At 44.5% G+C, this 17,159-nt stretch overlaps 1 protein-coding gene across 3 annotated transcripts in view; it reads left to right on the top strand.

Moving 5' to 3' along the window:
• Positions 1-17,159, top strand: part of LOC126278966 (guanylate cyclase 32E) — an 829,856-nt gene that overhangs the window by 718,407 nt on the left and 94,290 nt on the right. For all 3 annotated transcript variants that reach the window (XM_049979279.1, XM_049979262.1, XM_049979270.1), the window contains exons 17-18: positions 1,242-1,376; positions 7,144-7,256. In XM_049979279.1, the coding sequence (XP_049835236.1) occupies positions 1,242-1,376; positions 7,144-7,256 (248 nt within the window). The remainder of the gene's footprint in view (positions 1-1,241; positions 1,377-7,143; positions 7,257-17,159) is intronic.

Here is a 17,159-nt window from a genome sequence, read left to right on the forward strand (position 1 = left end):
GCATTTTAAGCCGTGTCATATCATAGAACTATACTTCGTGAACATGAGAAGAATAGCATATCAGCAAGTCAAGCTATTGTTCTCATGTTTATGGAGTATCCATCTGTGATATGACACGCTGTATTACGTTTTTAATCAAAATTCAGTGAAATGTCCTGCAGAAGATCTGATGATAGCAAGATAGTTTCTTCAAACCGGTCATCACAATAAATGCTCTACAACAGCAACGTCGGTTGTCTGGAGTTGTACTTCTGTTTCTACAATATAGAGATGATATAAACTGCAGACTGGCAACAGAGAAAAATATGTTTCTCAAAAGAGACATTAGTTAACATCGAATATAAATTTGAGTATTATTAATCTTTTTTTCTAAAGCTTTTTGTCTTACGCGGAAGAGGAATGTAGACGATAAATAGTTCAGATAAGGAGAGAACAGAAGCTTTCGAAATGTTGTGCTACAGAAGAATGTGCTGAAGATTACATGTGTAGGGTGCAAAAGAAATGAAGAGGTTCTGATTGGGAATTGGGGAGAAAGCAAATTTATGGCACAGCTTGACTAAATGTAGGGATCAGGGAATCGAGTGTAAGATCACAATCTGATACATCAATCTCTCTCTCTCTCTCTCTCTCTCTCTCTCTCTCTCTCTCTCTCTCTCTCTGTGTGTGTGTGTGTGTGTGTGTGTGTGTGTGTGTGTGTGTGTGTGTGTGTGGAAGCTTGGTGATAGGAACAGCATAGGGAGACCAAGCCTGAGCAATAATAAGCAACTGTAAGTGGGCGTAGGTTGCAGCAGCTCTTCAGAGATAAAGAAAAGACGGAAGATTAGTATTTAACGTCTCGTCGACATCGAGGTCATTAGAGACGCAGCACACGCTCGAATTATTACAAGGGTGGTGAAGAATATTAGCCGTGCACTTTCCAAGAAACTATCCCGGCGTTTACCTATAACGGAAAACCTAAATCTGGATGGCTGGTTACGGATGTGAACTGTCGTCCTCCCGAATGCGAGTCCAGTATGAGAGAGATGTAGAGCCTTGTACAGGACATACTAACGTGGAGAGTGGCATGAAACCAGTCTCCAGGCTGAGGACCTAAACAATAAAAACGACATATTATGCAGATCTGCAATTTCTTTCAACTCTTTTTCACATTCTGTGATAAAACATCGGAAATTATTCTAGTTACAGGAGACACTTTCTGTGCTACTTCCTTGGTGACGTAGAGGCGCTCTTTACGGTTGCAGGCCGCAGCTGGAAGCGCTGGAGAACACGTTCGACTGCGTGCGGGACTGTCTGAAGGAGTGCTGGTCCGAGATGCCAGAGGAGCGTCCAGACTTCAAAGCCATCCGCACCCGCCTACGGCCACTGCGTAAGGGCATGTGAGTGCATCCTTCTAGTCACTACAGGAACGTTACGGTCGTTTCAATTAAACATTGGTCTTTACGCTGCATCAGCATATACACTCTACTTAAAAAAAAAAAGACACACCGCGAAGAAATTATCCGAATCCGACAGAAATGGATAGGTGTGATGTAGATGTACAGACAAACAAATGACTACAGTTTCAGAAAATTTGGATGATTTACTTTAACAAAAGGAATTTTACAAACTGAGCCATTCAGTAACACGTTAGGCCAGCTCTGGTCCTTATTCAAGCAGTTATTCGGCTTGTCATTAATTAATAGGGTTGTTTGATATCCTCTTGAGTCATATCGGGCCAAATCCTGCCCATTTGGGCGTTACATCGTCAAAGTCCCGAGACGGTTGGAGAGCTCTGACCATAATGCCCCGAGATCGCAGTTGCTGGCCAAGGGAGATTTTGGTGGGCACGTAGAAAAGCAGAAGAAATTCTTGCTTGTCTGGGCGGACATTGTCTTGTTGAAATTAATCTTCAGAATGATTTGCCATGAAGAGCAACAATAATAATAATAATGTAGTGTGACGAGGGCCTCCCGTCGGGTAGGCCGTTCGCCTGGTGCAAGTCTTTCGATTTGACGCCACTTCTGCTACTTGCGCGGCGATGGGGATGGAATGATGATGATTAGGACAACACAACACCCAGTCCCTAAGCGGAGAAAATCTTCGACCCAGCCGGGAATCAAAACCGTGCCCTATTCTGTCGCGCTGATCACTCAGCTATCGGGGGCGGACAAGAGTAACAATACGGGGCGTACAATATTGTGAATGTATCGCTGTACTCTAAGTGTTGCAGCAAATGGTACGCAAAGGGGCCATGCTATGAAACTATCAGACCGTAAGGCGGGCAGTAGTCAGGTTGATCTCCCACCGTTGAAAAGGGTGTCCCCAGAAACGTCTTGGGCCTAGAATAACATTGATTGAAGTAGAATTTTCTTCATTGATGAGTCCCGCTTCGAACTGAGATTCAGTGACCAGCGAAGGCAAGTCTCAATACATCCTGGGCACAGCCCAGGTGGGGATGGGGGGGGGGGGGGAGGGGGAGAGGGGCAACCAGACTGTCGCCCGCCATGCAGCCCGCAGCCATGAGGGATGGTCTGGGAGCCATTCCTTTCCCTAGCACTCACCCTTAGAGCGGAGCGATATGTCGAAGATTGTCTACACCCCGTTTTGTTGGCCTTCATAGCGAGCTATCCTCGCCTTACATTTCAACGAGATAATTCCCGCCGCAAATACGACGAGATTTTCACCTGCTCGTCTTCGTAAAACCAAACCCTACCCTGACCAGCAAGATCGCCATATCTGTCCACAGTTGGCGATGTCTGGAACATTATCGGCAAGGCCCCCCAACCACCTCGGGATTCTGACGATCTAACTCGACAATTGGTAGAATTCGGCATAATAGCTCTCAGGAAGACACCCAACAACTCTATCACTCAATAGGATATCTGTCTTGCATAAGGGTCAGAAGTAGACTAACACTTTATTGTCGTGTTCAATTTGTGAAGTTCTTTCCCTTCAAGAAATCATCCAATTTTTCTGGAATTGTAATGATTTGTTTCTCTGTACATGCACAATCCATATAGCGATTTCCGTCCTATTCGAATAATTGCGTCGTCTTGTGCCTTTTTTTCGTAGAGTGTATTGAACCATAATCGTAGGCTGAAGCTCATTCTTGCTTCGGTGTTTATTACAAACGAATTTGTTTTTGTATTGGTTCCGCCTTGATCAAACAAACCTTTTTTTTCTTTTTACCCAACATTTTTTGCTGAAGTGACAGTAACATCAGTTTTTCCCTACTAAATAACAGGATAATTGCTATTTACTATAGATCAAAATTTCACTTTTTAAGAAAAATATTTACAAATTTGGAAACAGACAATTTTTTGTTATGTTCCTTCATACTGTGGTTTCAAGGGTTTGCTTTAGAGCTATTTATCTTTCACAGTTTGTCACCTGCAACCATAGCGGACTTAATTCAAAAAGTTTGTTACAACGGAAATTTACGACTAGAAATATCGGACTAGTGTGATTACAATTACTTTACTCTGTGTGAAAGGTTGTTTGCAAGTGTGTGTGTGTGTGTGTGTGTGTGTGTGTGTGTGTGTGTGTGTGTGTATGTGTGTGTCTGGGTCGTCAGACTGTTTTTTTAAGGGCAGATGTTGAGTTCCAGTTATTTATTTTCCTTCTACTATGGCTCTCTATGTTTGGTAGTTTTTTCCAATTACTAGTTTTTTGGGAGCTGTTGCTGAATTTGAGAATTTTTTTAGGTAATTTTCAATGTCTTTGTTCTATAACCATAAGGTTTTCTGCGAATGTAGGATTACAGCTGTTAGTTTTTATTGCTACTCTTTGTTCACTGTAGCTATTTTAGAAATTTCTGCTTGTCTGTTCAATATAAATTGAGAAATAGTTCGTTTTTGAAGCTGTGCTCACTGAGTGGGATTTTATTCTTTCTGTGCAGCTTGTACTGCAAATTGACTTCTTTGTATGAATGACGCAGAACTGATGCTAGTTATTGTGTCTGTTTGTTGTGAGATATACGAAATTTAACTTTTTGTCACTGTCACAACTTCCACGGATAAAAACAACGTGAATGGTATAAACTGAATTGTTGAAGCAGAGGACACCAATGCTAGTCATCTGCGATGTGGAAATGCCTACTAAAGTCGAAGGAAATACAGAGTAAATCACCTAAGACTTGCATTGCAAATATTTCGGAAATGCTCTTGATGTGGGGTTTTCTCAGAATGGATTGGTAGTCAGGGGCTCGTACTGTTAGCCAATATACAGATTGTAATAGTACTTGGAAAGTGTATTTTTGTGCAAACATACACTTTCTTAGCTGGAACAATGCCTGTTAACGTTAACAGACCAAAAGTATACTCTGTATACATACGAGTAATAAGATCAGCTCTATCTTACTTAGAATATTGAGCCATGTACAAATCAGGTTACAGTGATAAGTATACGCTGATCTGGAGGAGTGATCCTAATAGAGAGAGTAAGAAATGATAACAACCGAGACTTGTTAAAGGAAGCAAACGTAGCGGAAAAGTAGCAAGAGAATTGCCTACGCTTGCACGGGTGTGTCATACAACGTGAACCATACGGTAGGAATAATAATAGGCATAAATGAATAGAAAAGGAAAAAAAGAAAAGAGGCCCCGAACAGCCGTCGAATACCTGCATTACCGTCAAGAACGACCTGATATCTATTGGACTGCATCAAGAAATGATACAAACTTGCCCAGCATGGCATAACAATATTAGATAAACCGCCCTCAAGAGACATGGTAAAAGAGATCCAGCAGATCCCTCTCAACGTAGACTGCAGTACTAAACAAAATGAATTTTAGATTGACAAGAAAATGTTGCTCTCTCGACTGCTGGAATATGTTTCATTCTGGAAAACCCCGCAATGTTAATACTTAGTGTCACACGGGGACCCGAACTCGGAATTATGCCATTCGTGCGCAAGTACCTTACCTATTGCTAGGCGCCCACGACATACACTTAGTGATCAAAAGTATCCGTACACCCCCAAAAACATACGTTTTTCATGTTAGGTGCACTGTGCTGCCACCTACTGCCAGGTACTCCATATCAGCGACCTCAGTAGCCATTACACATCATGAGAGAGCAGAATGGGGCGCTCCGCGGAACTCACGGACTTCGAACGTGGTCTGGTGATTGAGTGTCACTTGTGTCATACCTATGTATGCGAGATTTCCACACTCATAAACATCCCTAGCTTCACTGTTTCCGATGTGATAGTGAAGTGGAAACGTGAAGGGACACGTACAGCACAAACATGTACAGGCCGACCTCCTCTGTTCACTGACAGAGACCGTCGACAGTTGAAGAGGGTCGTAATTTGTAATAGGCAGACATCTATCCAGGTCATCACACAGGAATTCCAAACTGCATCAGAATCCACTGCAAGTACTATGACAGTTACGCGGGAGGTGAGAAAACTTGGATTTCATGGTCGAGCGGCTGTTCATAAGCCACATATCACGCCCGTAAAAGCCAAAGGACGCCTCGCTTGGTGTAAGTAGCGCAAACATAGGACGATTAAACAGTATAAAAATGTTTTGTGGAGTGACGAATCACGGTAGACGATTTGGTGATCCGATGGCAGGATATGGGTATGGCGAATTCTCGGCGAACGTCATCTGCTAGCATGAGTAGTGCCAACAGTAGAATTCGGAGGTGATGGTGTTGTCTTGTTTTTCATGGAGGGGCTTGCACCCCTTGTTGTTTTGCGTGACACTATCACAGCACTGGATTGCATTGGTGTTATAAGTACTTTCTTGCTTCCCACTGTAGAAGAGCAATTCGGGGATGGCGATTGCATCTTTCAACACGAAGGATCCGACTGTGGCGGAATGGTTACACGACGATTACATCCCGGTAATGGACTGGCCTGTATAGAGACCTTACCTGAATCCTATAGAATACCTTTGGGATTTTTTGTAACGCGAAATTCGTGCCAGGTCTCACCGACCGGCATGGATACCTCTCCTCAGTGCGGCACTTCGTGAAGAATGGGTTGCCATTCCCCAAGATACCTTCCAGCGCCTGATTTGAACGTATGCCTGCGAGAGTGGAGGCTGTGATCAAGGCTAAGGGTGGGCCAACACCATATTAAATTCCAGAATTACCGATGGAGGGCGCCACGAACTTTTAAGTCATTTTCAGCCAGGTGTCTTTTGATCATATACTGTATGACCAGCCCTCGCATATAAAGTTCTGCCAGTACCACAAGGCCGTGGCTAAACTATTTCTCTGCGATATTCTTTCTTCTCAAAGTGCTAGTTCTGCTAGCTGTGTAAGGATACCTGCGAAGTTTTGACAGTAGGAGACAGGAACTGGCTAAACTAAAGACGGGAGAATCGGTCGCGAGTCGTTGGAGAATGACGTGGTTCGTACAAGCGTCACCCGAGAAATGCACGTTACCGCATTAATGTCCCGGTCCAACACTATCTGCCAGTAAGTTTCCACCTCCATAGGTCAATAACATATCTGACTGCGACGTGGAGCATCCGCGTTCGATTCCCGGTGCTACCAAGGACTTTTCGTTTTTAGGAGGACTAGAACGGGTTGGACTCATCCTGGTATAGCCAGATTAGAAGCTGCTTAAATCAGAAATTTCGGCTCCAAGACCAACACAGCCGGGATTCGCCAGAAGAGAGGTGTGTCGAACCCACGCCCTTCTTTACCGCATCTGAACGACGTCCTTGTCAGAGAATGACACGGCGGTCGGTCGGTTCATATTGGCCTGTGTGGGCCAGGACGTTAAGCTTTACCTTTCTAGAATTTAGACGCTTGTCTCGCAACTAGTTAGACATTCAAGTAAGTGAGTAATGTTAAACTTCAATTGTTTATGTGCGTAAAAGCCACTTAAAAGTCGTGTGCCTGTCTTCTTTACAGACTTCACAGATCTTTCAAAATTAATGTCGTTAAATGTTCTTCAAAACCAGTTTAAATAGTTATAGGTCATCGTCAAACTGTTTATAATTTTTGTTTTTATGGTTGTATGCTCCCAGAACTGTTTGCCATATATTATTGCCTTAATGTCTTACATTAATTTATCATTGCGTGTGGATATACTAGCATTGTAGCATCTTTGTATTTTGAGATATTTTTTGTTTCAGTGAAACAGTATTCGCAAGCTGTGGTACTTTTACTTAACCTGTGATTTGCTATTAATTGGTCTTCTTCCAGGAAGCCGAACATATTTGACAACATGATGGCTATGATGGAGAAGTACGCTAACAATCTGGAGGCTCTCGTCGACGAGAGGACAGACCAGCTCGTGGAGGAGAAGAAAAAGACTGGTAGGCACCAAACATCACTGTATAATCGTGTGCTTAGTTTCGGTAGAGTGTACTGATATACCTATAGTGTGTCAGTCATCGACTAATGTGCTGATGTGTGTCACACTGGTAACACGATCGCCCTCAGAGTTCTATCTACATACTCTTTCCAAGAAGATGAAACCCTTCTCTAGATGGCTTAACAAAAAATGTGTACTGTAATCTTGCTTCCGTAGTGTCAAGACATGTAGGAGGCGCCAGCTGCTAAATATCTTATTACATTTCCTTTTGCTATAATCTTAATCTACAACCAGCAGAATGTAAAAACACTTCATCTTCAGGCAATAACTGGCCCATCGCGACCATCCGACCGCCGTGTCATCCTCAGTTGAGGATGCAGGTAGGAAGGGGGTCAATGGTATTCTGTGACTGGAGAAGCTACTATTCGTTGACTAGCTCATCAATTGGCATCACGAGGCTGAGTGCACCCCCAATCGTTTCACTATCCAGTCACGCCACTTTCCTGAATGATGATGTAATATCGAGGACAACACAAATACACAGTCTCCAGGCGGCGAAAATCGCCCAGCAGGCCGGGAATCGAACCTGGGGCCCCGAGATCCAGAGGACAGCAACGCTAGCCACTAGACCATTAAATGCGGAAGTCACGACAGAGACTGTCGATCACTGCAGAGGTTGGTTGCATAAAATCGCATGAATTCAGCGGAAGGAATCACTCGTGAGTTCCGAAGTGCTACTAGCACTTCAGCTAACAGAATGACTGTATGTACGGAGTGAAAGGAATGGCGTACAACTGTCGAGAAGTTCCTCATAATTAACAGTCGTTACTAAGCAACGCTTGAAGTAGTGTGAAGAGCGTCATCACTGGACAGGAGACTTCTGGAAACGAGTACTTTGGAGAGATGCATTACACTATACCCTGTCATAACCCGATGAAAAGGTTTGGTTTGGCGAATATCAGGAGAGTGTTATCTGCCACCATCTGTGGGTCCAGAAGAGGTGGTGTACGATATGGGATTGAATTCGTGGTTAGGGTGTTGGGTTGGGGTTGGGTTGTTTGGGGAAGGAGACCAGACAGCGAGGTCATCGGTCTCATAGGAGGAACGAAGTCGGCCGTGCCCTTTCAAAGGAACCATACCGGCATTTGCCTGGAGCAATTTAGGGAATCACAGAAAACCTAAATCAGGATGGCCGGACGCAGGATTGAACGGACGTCCTCCCGAATGGGTTAGGGTGTAGTACCCTCATTACACTTAAGAGAACGCCTAATGTGAAAGGACACGAACAAATGGTCCAAATTGCTCTCAGCGATATGGGACTTAACATCTGAGGTCATCAGTCCCCTAGACTTAGAACTACTTAAACCTAACTAACCTAAGGACATCACACACATCCATGCCCGAGGCAAGATTCAAACCTGCGACCGTAGCAGAGTGGCTCTGGACTAAGGCATCTACAACCGCTCGGCCACAGCGGCCGGAGGACACTAACACATTTTACAGGATTGTGACAGTGTACAATAGAGGAACAATTCGGAGATGTGTGTTAGTATCACCATGATAATGTACCCCGTCATAAGGCAGCGCATGTGAGGCAACGGTTTGTGGACAATAAGGTTCCTGAAATGGACTGACTTGCCCACAGTCTCGACCAGAAGCGATGGAACACTTTTGGGTTGAAATAGAACGGCCACTTCTCCACAAAGCGCAGCGTCCAATCTCGTCTGGCTTCAGCTCTTGAGGAACAAATGGCTGTCATTCCTGCACAAACATTCAGACCCGTGACTGAAAGTGTCCCCACCACAGTTCAAGACGTAGTAAAGGTGAGCGAACGGGGGGAGAGGGTACATCCCATATTACGCCCACTAACTTTGACTGGATCCATTTGATGGGATAGTTTATGTCGTTTGCACTATTTGTGGTTCATTTGAACTTCTGATATCGATGTATTATACGTTTGTAAATCTATAAGGTCATCGTAAGGTAGCATCACTGAAACCTTGTAGTTAAGGGTGGCAGGATTGGCTTACGATTGTGGACGGGGCCCGAATCAATTACAATTGGTTTCCTTTGCAATTTCACTCATTTATTTTAATAAATAATTTTTGTAAACAAGCCAAAGATGTTGCAATCAGAATTTTAAGGCAAGTAACCACAATCATGGCTGAAGGCCCTTTAACACGCAAAATGACAATTATTTAAAAAACTATCGACCGACTAATGATGATCTTGGTAAGGCTACATGACATCCAACAAACAAATGCAAGATGTGAAATTACACCAAAGCCAGAAACGGCGGTCTGGGCTCCGCCCGCAGAATACTGTGCCTAGAGCGCCCGGAACAAGAAGGAATCACTGCCACTAAGGTAGAAGAACGCCACCCAACCTACAATCAAGAAGCTGTCAAACTTACACGACTCATCGGACAGACGCTACAAGGCGAGGAAATGTACACTGCTATTACATACATTTACACCCAGGGCAGGTAACTGGGGCGTTATCGTCCAAAAGACAGAAAAATACCACTGGTTGAACAACAATGTAAGAAGCTAAAAATAGTAAATAGTAATTAGAAGCTCAGGACAGCGAATCTATTCCGGCTTCCCCAGGTACTCCACTCGCTGCTTTTCGCCTCCACTATGAGCAGCAACACGAACTCAAGTTACTGGAGAATCGCGAGATTTCACAGTGGTGGAGGTTTCTCTACGCGAATTGCAATGCAATCAACTTAAACATGCAGGATCCTGTTTTGACCAGGCGTGTTGCCGCCCTGCGAGGACCTCGCTGCCCCTGCGTCCCCAACCGACTTCCGCACTCAAACCACACGGAAAAGGAACGAGGTCGCTCCATAGATAGGGCAACAGAACTACATATCGATAAGCGTCGCTGCTGCCACTAGCGGACAGGCAATGCTTACGAAACCGAGTGGCGTCCATGAACACGAGAAGAAGAAAAACAACGCAACCATGCCAACTGAACGATATGGTCTTGCAGAAACCTACACATGGCACCAACTCGAGCCGCAGCACTGCTCAGTCATTTCATATGGCTAAGCCGCCACCGAGAAATTAAACAAAAGTCAAAATTAAAGTTGCGCTTGCCAGCTATTGTGTGCCCACATCAGAGGATGCTACCTTACGATTATCTCGTAAGCAGGTTCGAATCCTGCCTCGGGCTTGGATGTGTGTGATGTCCTTAGGTTAGTTAGGTTTAACTAGTTCTAAGTTCTAGGGGACTGATTAACACAGATGTTAAGTCCCATAGTGCTCAGAGCTCGTAAATATGATGATATTGTTGTTGTTGTGGTCTTCAGTCCTGCGACTGGTTTGATGCAGCTCTCCATGCTACTCTATCCTGTGCAAGCTTCTTCATCCCCCAGTACCTACTGCAACCTACATCCTTCTGAATCTGCTTAGTGTAGTCATCTCTTGGTGTCCCTCTACGATTTTTACCCTCCACGCTGCCCCCCAATACTAAATTGGTGATCCCTTGATGCCTCAGAACATGTCCTACCAACCGATCCCTTCTTCTGGTCAAGTTGTGTCACAAACTTCTCTTCTCCCCAATCCTATTCAATACTTCCTCATTAGTTATGTGACCTACCCATCTAATCTTCAGCATTCTTCTGTAGCACCACATTTCGAAAGCTATTCTCTTCTTGTCCAAACTATTTATCGTCCATGTTTCATTTCCATACATGACTACACTCCATACAAATACTTTCAGAAATGACTTCCTGACACTTAAATCTATACTCGATGTTAACAAATTTCTCTTCTTCAGAAACGCTTTCCTTGGCATTGCCAGTCTACATTTTTTATCCTCTCTACTTTCGACCATCATCAGTTATTTTGCTCCCCAAATAGCAAAACTCTTTTACTACTTTCAGTGTCTCATTTCCTAATCTAATACCCTCAACATCACCCGATGATAAGTAAAAGCAATGATGACCATATAACGTACCAACTTGCACTACATAACTTATCCATAGAAGATTTACAAAATGATGTCAGATGTGTTATCTTAACTGAAAAAGAAACCGTTATTGAAAAAAGGAGGAGGCTTAATTTCTACTGTTCGACCACGGCCTCTTAGCCCGTAAAATTTAATTGAAAAAGACACCGGCCGTGAAAGCCTACACATTATGAAAAAATTCTAATTTGTGCGAGTAATAATAGTATCGTATCAAAAAATTCTTTAGTGCTTTTCATTTGTAACACACTGCTTTATGTACTTGCGTTAAGTACGCGCTGTAATGGTCGTGAGCATTAGTTTCCTTTGAGATTGGACGTGGTGAGTTGATGTTAGTCAAGAACACCTTTAAGGCGACACAGACGCCATTACCAACGCCGAGTTTGAATGAGGTAGTGTAATATGGCTATGAGAAACTGGTGTTTCCTTTTTGCACTACTGCATAGAGACTTGGCAAGAATGTAACGACTGTACGTGACTGCTGGCAGTTGGTCACGAGAACTTTCGTCTGCAAGAAGACAGAGCTGCGAACGGCCCCGTGGCACTACCGAGAGGGAAAGACAATCGTGTTTGGCGTACGGCTCTGGCGCATCATAACGGCATCTGCAGGAGCAATTCGTGCAGCAGCTGGCACCACAATTACGCAACAAACTGTTACAAAACGGTTACTTCACAGATAGCCCGCGGCCATACGCGTTCATTCCACTTACCGCAAACAACCGCCATTTGCGACTTCACTGGTGTCGAGCGAGCCACATTGGAGGGCATGGTGGAGGTCTTTCACAGTCTCTGATGAACACTGGTTCTGCCTCCATGCCAGTGATGCATATGTTGGTTAGGAGGCCAGCCGAGGGCCTGAAGCCAACCTATCTCCGTGCTAGATACACTGGACCTACATCTGGAGCTATAGCCAGAGGTGCGATTTGGTATGAGAACAGGAGCGTTCTCGTGGTTACCCTAAGCACCCTGACTGCAAATTTGTAGGTCATTCTGGTGATTCGACGGGATGTTTTGCAACAAGAAAACGCTGGCCCGTATACCACTGTTGTAACCCAACATAGTCCACAGAGTTTCGACATGTTACCTTGACCTGCCCGAACACCAGATCTACATCTACATTTACATCTACATCCATACTCCGCAAGTCACCTGACGGTGTGTGGTGGAGGGTACCTTGAGTACCTCTATCGGTTCTCCCTTCTATTCCCGTCTCGTATTGTTCCTGGATCTGTCTCCAATCGAACACATATGAGACAACATCGAACGATAACTCCATTCATTCACAACCAGCATTAACCGTCACCACACTGACAGACCAAGTGCAACAAACATGGAACTCCATCCCACAAATTGATATCCTGCACTTGTACAACACAATTCAAGCACATTTGCATGATTGCATTCAACATGCTGGCAGTTACACCCTTTATTAATGTACCAGCATTTCACATTTGCAATGGCTTATCTCTGACCTGTAATCTTGGAATGTTTATCACTTAAATATTTTAGCTAGTATTCCCGAAACTTCATGACTCTACATGAGTTCCCGAGTTCGAGTCTCGGTCCGGCACACAGTTTTAATCTGCCAGGAAGTACCATATCAGCGCACACTCCGCTGCAGAGTGAAAATCTCATTCCGGAAACATCCCCCAGGCTGTGGCTAAGCCCTGTCTCCACAGTATCCTTTCTTCCAGGAGTGATAGTTGTGCAAGGTTCGCAGGAGAGCTTCTGTGAAGTTTGGAAGGTAGGAGACGAGGTACTGGCAGAAGTAAAGTTCTCAGGACGGTGCGCGAGTCGTGCTTGGGTAGCTCAGTTGGTAGAGCACTTGCCCCCGAAAGGTAAAGTTCCCGAGTTCGAGTCTCGGTCCGATACACAGTTTTAATCTGCCAGGAAGTTTCAATTATATTTTATTTTGGGTGCTGCGAGTTTTGGAATAAAAGTGTACAGCACAAATTACAGGACGCAATTCCTACACGTAGATGAAAAAATTGTCTTACATGAACATGTGTTTGGAAACACTGTTTCCATGTTATAACTCATTTTCTCCGACACATTAATCATGGGAAACACACATCAATAGAACGCACCAGCATACGACATGCAACTCTTTCTTACAGGTGATGTTCAATATGCCCTACGTGGGAATTGATACATGCATGAAACCGCCATCTAAAGAATCTCGGATGCGATGATGCATCCTCACAGTATCGCGTATGGTTTCGCAGACTTCCATAATATGGGCACGCAGACTTTGAACATCTTGTACTGTTGTTGCATAAACAAGGGCTTTCAAATGCCACCACAAATAAAAACTCTATGGGCTTTCGGCCGGAGAGCGTGCAGGCCACGCAACTGGTCCATCTCTACGTATCCATGTGTCACCAAATCTCTTATTTAGAAGCCAACGAACATTAAAACCAAACCAAAATGAGGAGGTGCTCCATCCTGCATGAAGTACATGTTTTACCACACGGCTAAAGGCACGTCTGCTAATAGATCTGATCGAACATTCTCTAAGAAATTATGATAACTTTGTCCGCTGAGTCTGGTTGGGAGAAAGTGAGGCGCTAACAATCACCAGTAATACCGACCTAAACACTGACATGAAATCTTTGTTGATGACTTGCTTCAACAGATACGTGAGGACTGAAGTCTGCCTGCACATGCCGATTGTGTAAATTCACAATCTGGGCTCGGTGAAACGACGCCTCATCTGTGAACAGCACCGTTGCAATAAAATTTGGGTAATTTCCAAAAATGATTGCCTATCGAAGTCGCTGGGTCCAAACGATACATTTCGAACATGCAATCGTAAATCGATTATGCGATTCTGGTGGTGGGCGTTATGCGTATGTTTACGGAGGTCACTACAGCAACGACAAAGGAAGAGCGTCACAAAAATACTCGTAATTGCCAAGGAGATGACTTACCTTACGCGTCGTCGGTGTTGTCGTCATGTTAAAGTCCATTACGGTGGTCTGGAAGGATAGTTTGTAAGAGTCGAACCACGTATTATTCCTGATACTCGTTCGTTTCCCGCACTGTCCGGAATGAAATTGTAACGGTATTTCAATATCGAAATTGTTCTTAGGACGTTTAACACACTCTGCACCATCACAGTCTAAACAGTCCACTCTTTCGACGTCGGGTAGTACTCCTTATTCGTGACAAAAAGTCAAACAATTTTCTACGCTGGATGAACATGGAATTAGATGTTTCCATGTGAGAGAATCAGCCGAAGAAACGTCAAGAACACCAGACATCCCAGTCAATAACGACGTACATAGTCTGGGTTTACCTAGCAAATCAACAAATAATTCGCGGAGGTATGTTAATTTAGAGCAACTAAGGGAACAACCGAAAACATAAAAACTACGATCAAAAATAATTGTTCACAACGCCCACCACCGGAGTCGCATGATCGATTTACGATCACACGTTCGATATGTATCGTTGCACTCAGCGACTTCGATAGGCAATCATTCATGGAAATTACCATAATTTGGGTTGACACTTGATTAAACAGACCATTCGTAGAAGAGTACCCATGCAGGAAAAACAGCTGCCGATAGTTCCTGCACACACTGTTGATGGTATTGATACAGCTGGTCCTCCTATTGCACTCGCCAGACAGTCATGTAGTCACCATTCAGTGTTGCATGTCCTGTACTGACACTAGGGTCGCAGTCAACAGCATGAAGAATTGCCGCCTCCCGTTGAGGTGTCCTCGTCCTGCTAGGAATAGCCCGATCGCGAAAATCAGTCTTAAATACCCCGTGTTCCCTAAGAGGACGATCGATGTCTTCAAATGTTTTCCTGTCGGGTACCTTCGTCGTGGAATCTCCAGTGGTACGAATGTTGAGCGCAAGCGCCACTGCCGTCAACTAATCCATACATCAAATGGGCATCTGCCATCTCTGCATGTGTGTATGCCGCCACTGCACGAGGGAATTCTGTGATTAACTCTTCTTAGTAACCAGTATGCTTGCAAGGGTCGTGGTGATTGCTGGAACAGTTGATGTTTCCCGTAAACAAGCAACGATGTACATCGCATGGCAATAGGAACATGTAAGCCTAAACACTGGCGGTGCACAACTCAATCAGACGTCACCAAGAGTGCACGTTCCTCATGGTTCAAAAATGATTCAAATGGCTCCGAGCAGTATGTGAACTTGGAACTACTTAAACCTAACTAACCTAAGGACATCACAGACATCCATGCCCACGACAGGATTCGACCCTGCGATGGCAGCGGTCGCGCGGTTCCAGACTGTAGCGCCTAGAACCGCTCGGCCACTCCGGCCAGCTCCTCATGGTTGTGGCGCCCTGTTCTTTTGTGTTTTCCATGATTAATTAATTGAAAAAATTGAGTTGTAACGTGGAAACAAGCCGTTCCCGAACCCATGTTCACATAACATAATTTCTTCGTCTACGTGTGGGGAATGTGTCCTGGAGTGCGTTCATAATTAAAGTTCCAGTTTCAAAATGTTGTAGAAAGAGAACGACGTTAAATTTGAATAGAATATTGTTGACGCAGGGGAAATGAAAAAAAAGGTAAAGCAAATTTTCCGTAGCCCATATTCTCCAATTCTACGCATTGACATGTGCTTGGGGGTAGAAATGGGCTTCGTCTGTATAAACAATGTTATATACCATTCATTTTCCACTTGTATGTCCGCCCCGATAGCTCAGTGGTGAAGCCGGCACGTTAGCTGAGCGTGTCCGGTCAAAGGGTTAGCTGCCCGCTGTTAATCGGTCAACAACGACCTGAAACGTGTGTCTTGCGACGTCCGGCCCTACTAGATACAAAGAATAAAATGAGATTACCAACAAAAAAAAAAGTGGTCAGTGTGACGGATTGCCGTCCTACGGGCCCGGGTTCGATTCCCGGATGGGGCGGGGATTTTCTCCGCTCAGGGACTGGGTGTTGTGTTTTCTTCATCATCATTTCATCCCAATCCGGCGCGCAGGTCGCCCAATGTGGCGTCGAATATAATAAGACCTGCAACAAGGCGGCCCGACCTGCCCCGTAAGGGGCCTCCCGGCAAATGATGCCAAAGGCTTATTTCCATTTTCCACTTGCCTGCGACCAAGAAATTCCAGAGCGAACGTTTGTCTCGCTGGAAGGTCAGTAGGAAGAAAGTCTTGAACATGGGTGATTTTGTATGGATAACAATGCACTACGTTTCGTAGAATTTTTGCATCGTCCTCGCAGGCATGTCAAACGGTCGGGCAATTCCCCGTGCACTGCATGTTTGCACACCACAGCTCGCCCCTTCCCGCAAAGCTGCAGCCGCACCTTTGACAGAAGTCGGATCAACTGCTTTCTTCCATTTGCCACATGGGTCTTCAAAAGAACCTGTCTTTTCCAATTTCGAATTAACTTCCTCCAAACCCTCAGCGGACATGAAGCCAAGAATCTTTTCATACACTTGAGTGTCCCGGATCTTCTGCGGGGCTACTGGAGCACAGTCGCTGTCCTTCACAGAGACTATCATGTTAGGAGTCTCGGACGCAAACTGAGGATAGCAGTCTGTCGTACGTTTGATGTGTGTATTCTGAAGCTACTACTCATATTTTCCTAAGCTTTTTTTGTGTTCTATGACTTCCTTCCTTGTGTCACTAACACGCTGTTCAAATCTGAATTAATTCTAAGGAATGGCTCTTTCTATAGCTTTTGGAACTGGACACCCTGTGTCTATATGGAACTTTAGTTACGGAAACATTACTTCCTGAAGCATTTCGTTACCCATTGTTTTCCGTACCTCGCACGTTGTTCGTGCATGACTAAGGCTGAGTCGGTAATTTTAGTATTATTCTTCCGTGGACTTGGATGGTTAAAGTGGCTCTAAGCACCATGGGACTCAACTTCTTAGGTCATCAGTCCCCTAGAACTTAGAACTACTTATACCTAACTAACCTAAGGATATGA

The sequence above is a fragment of the Schistocerca gregaria genome, chromosome 1, assembly GCF_023897955.1.
Source record: "Schistocerca gregaria isolate iqSchGreg1 chromosome 1, iqSchGreg1.2, whole genome shotgun sequence".
Lineage (NCBI taxonomy): Eukaryota > Metazoa > Arthropoda > Insecta > Orthoptera > Acrididae > Schistocerca > Schistocerca gregaria.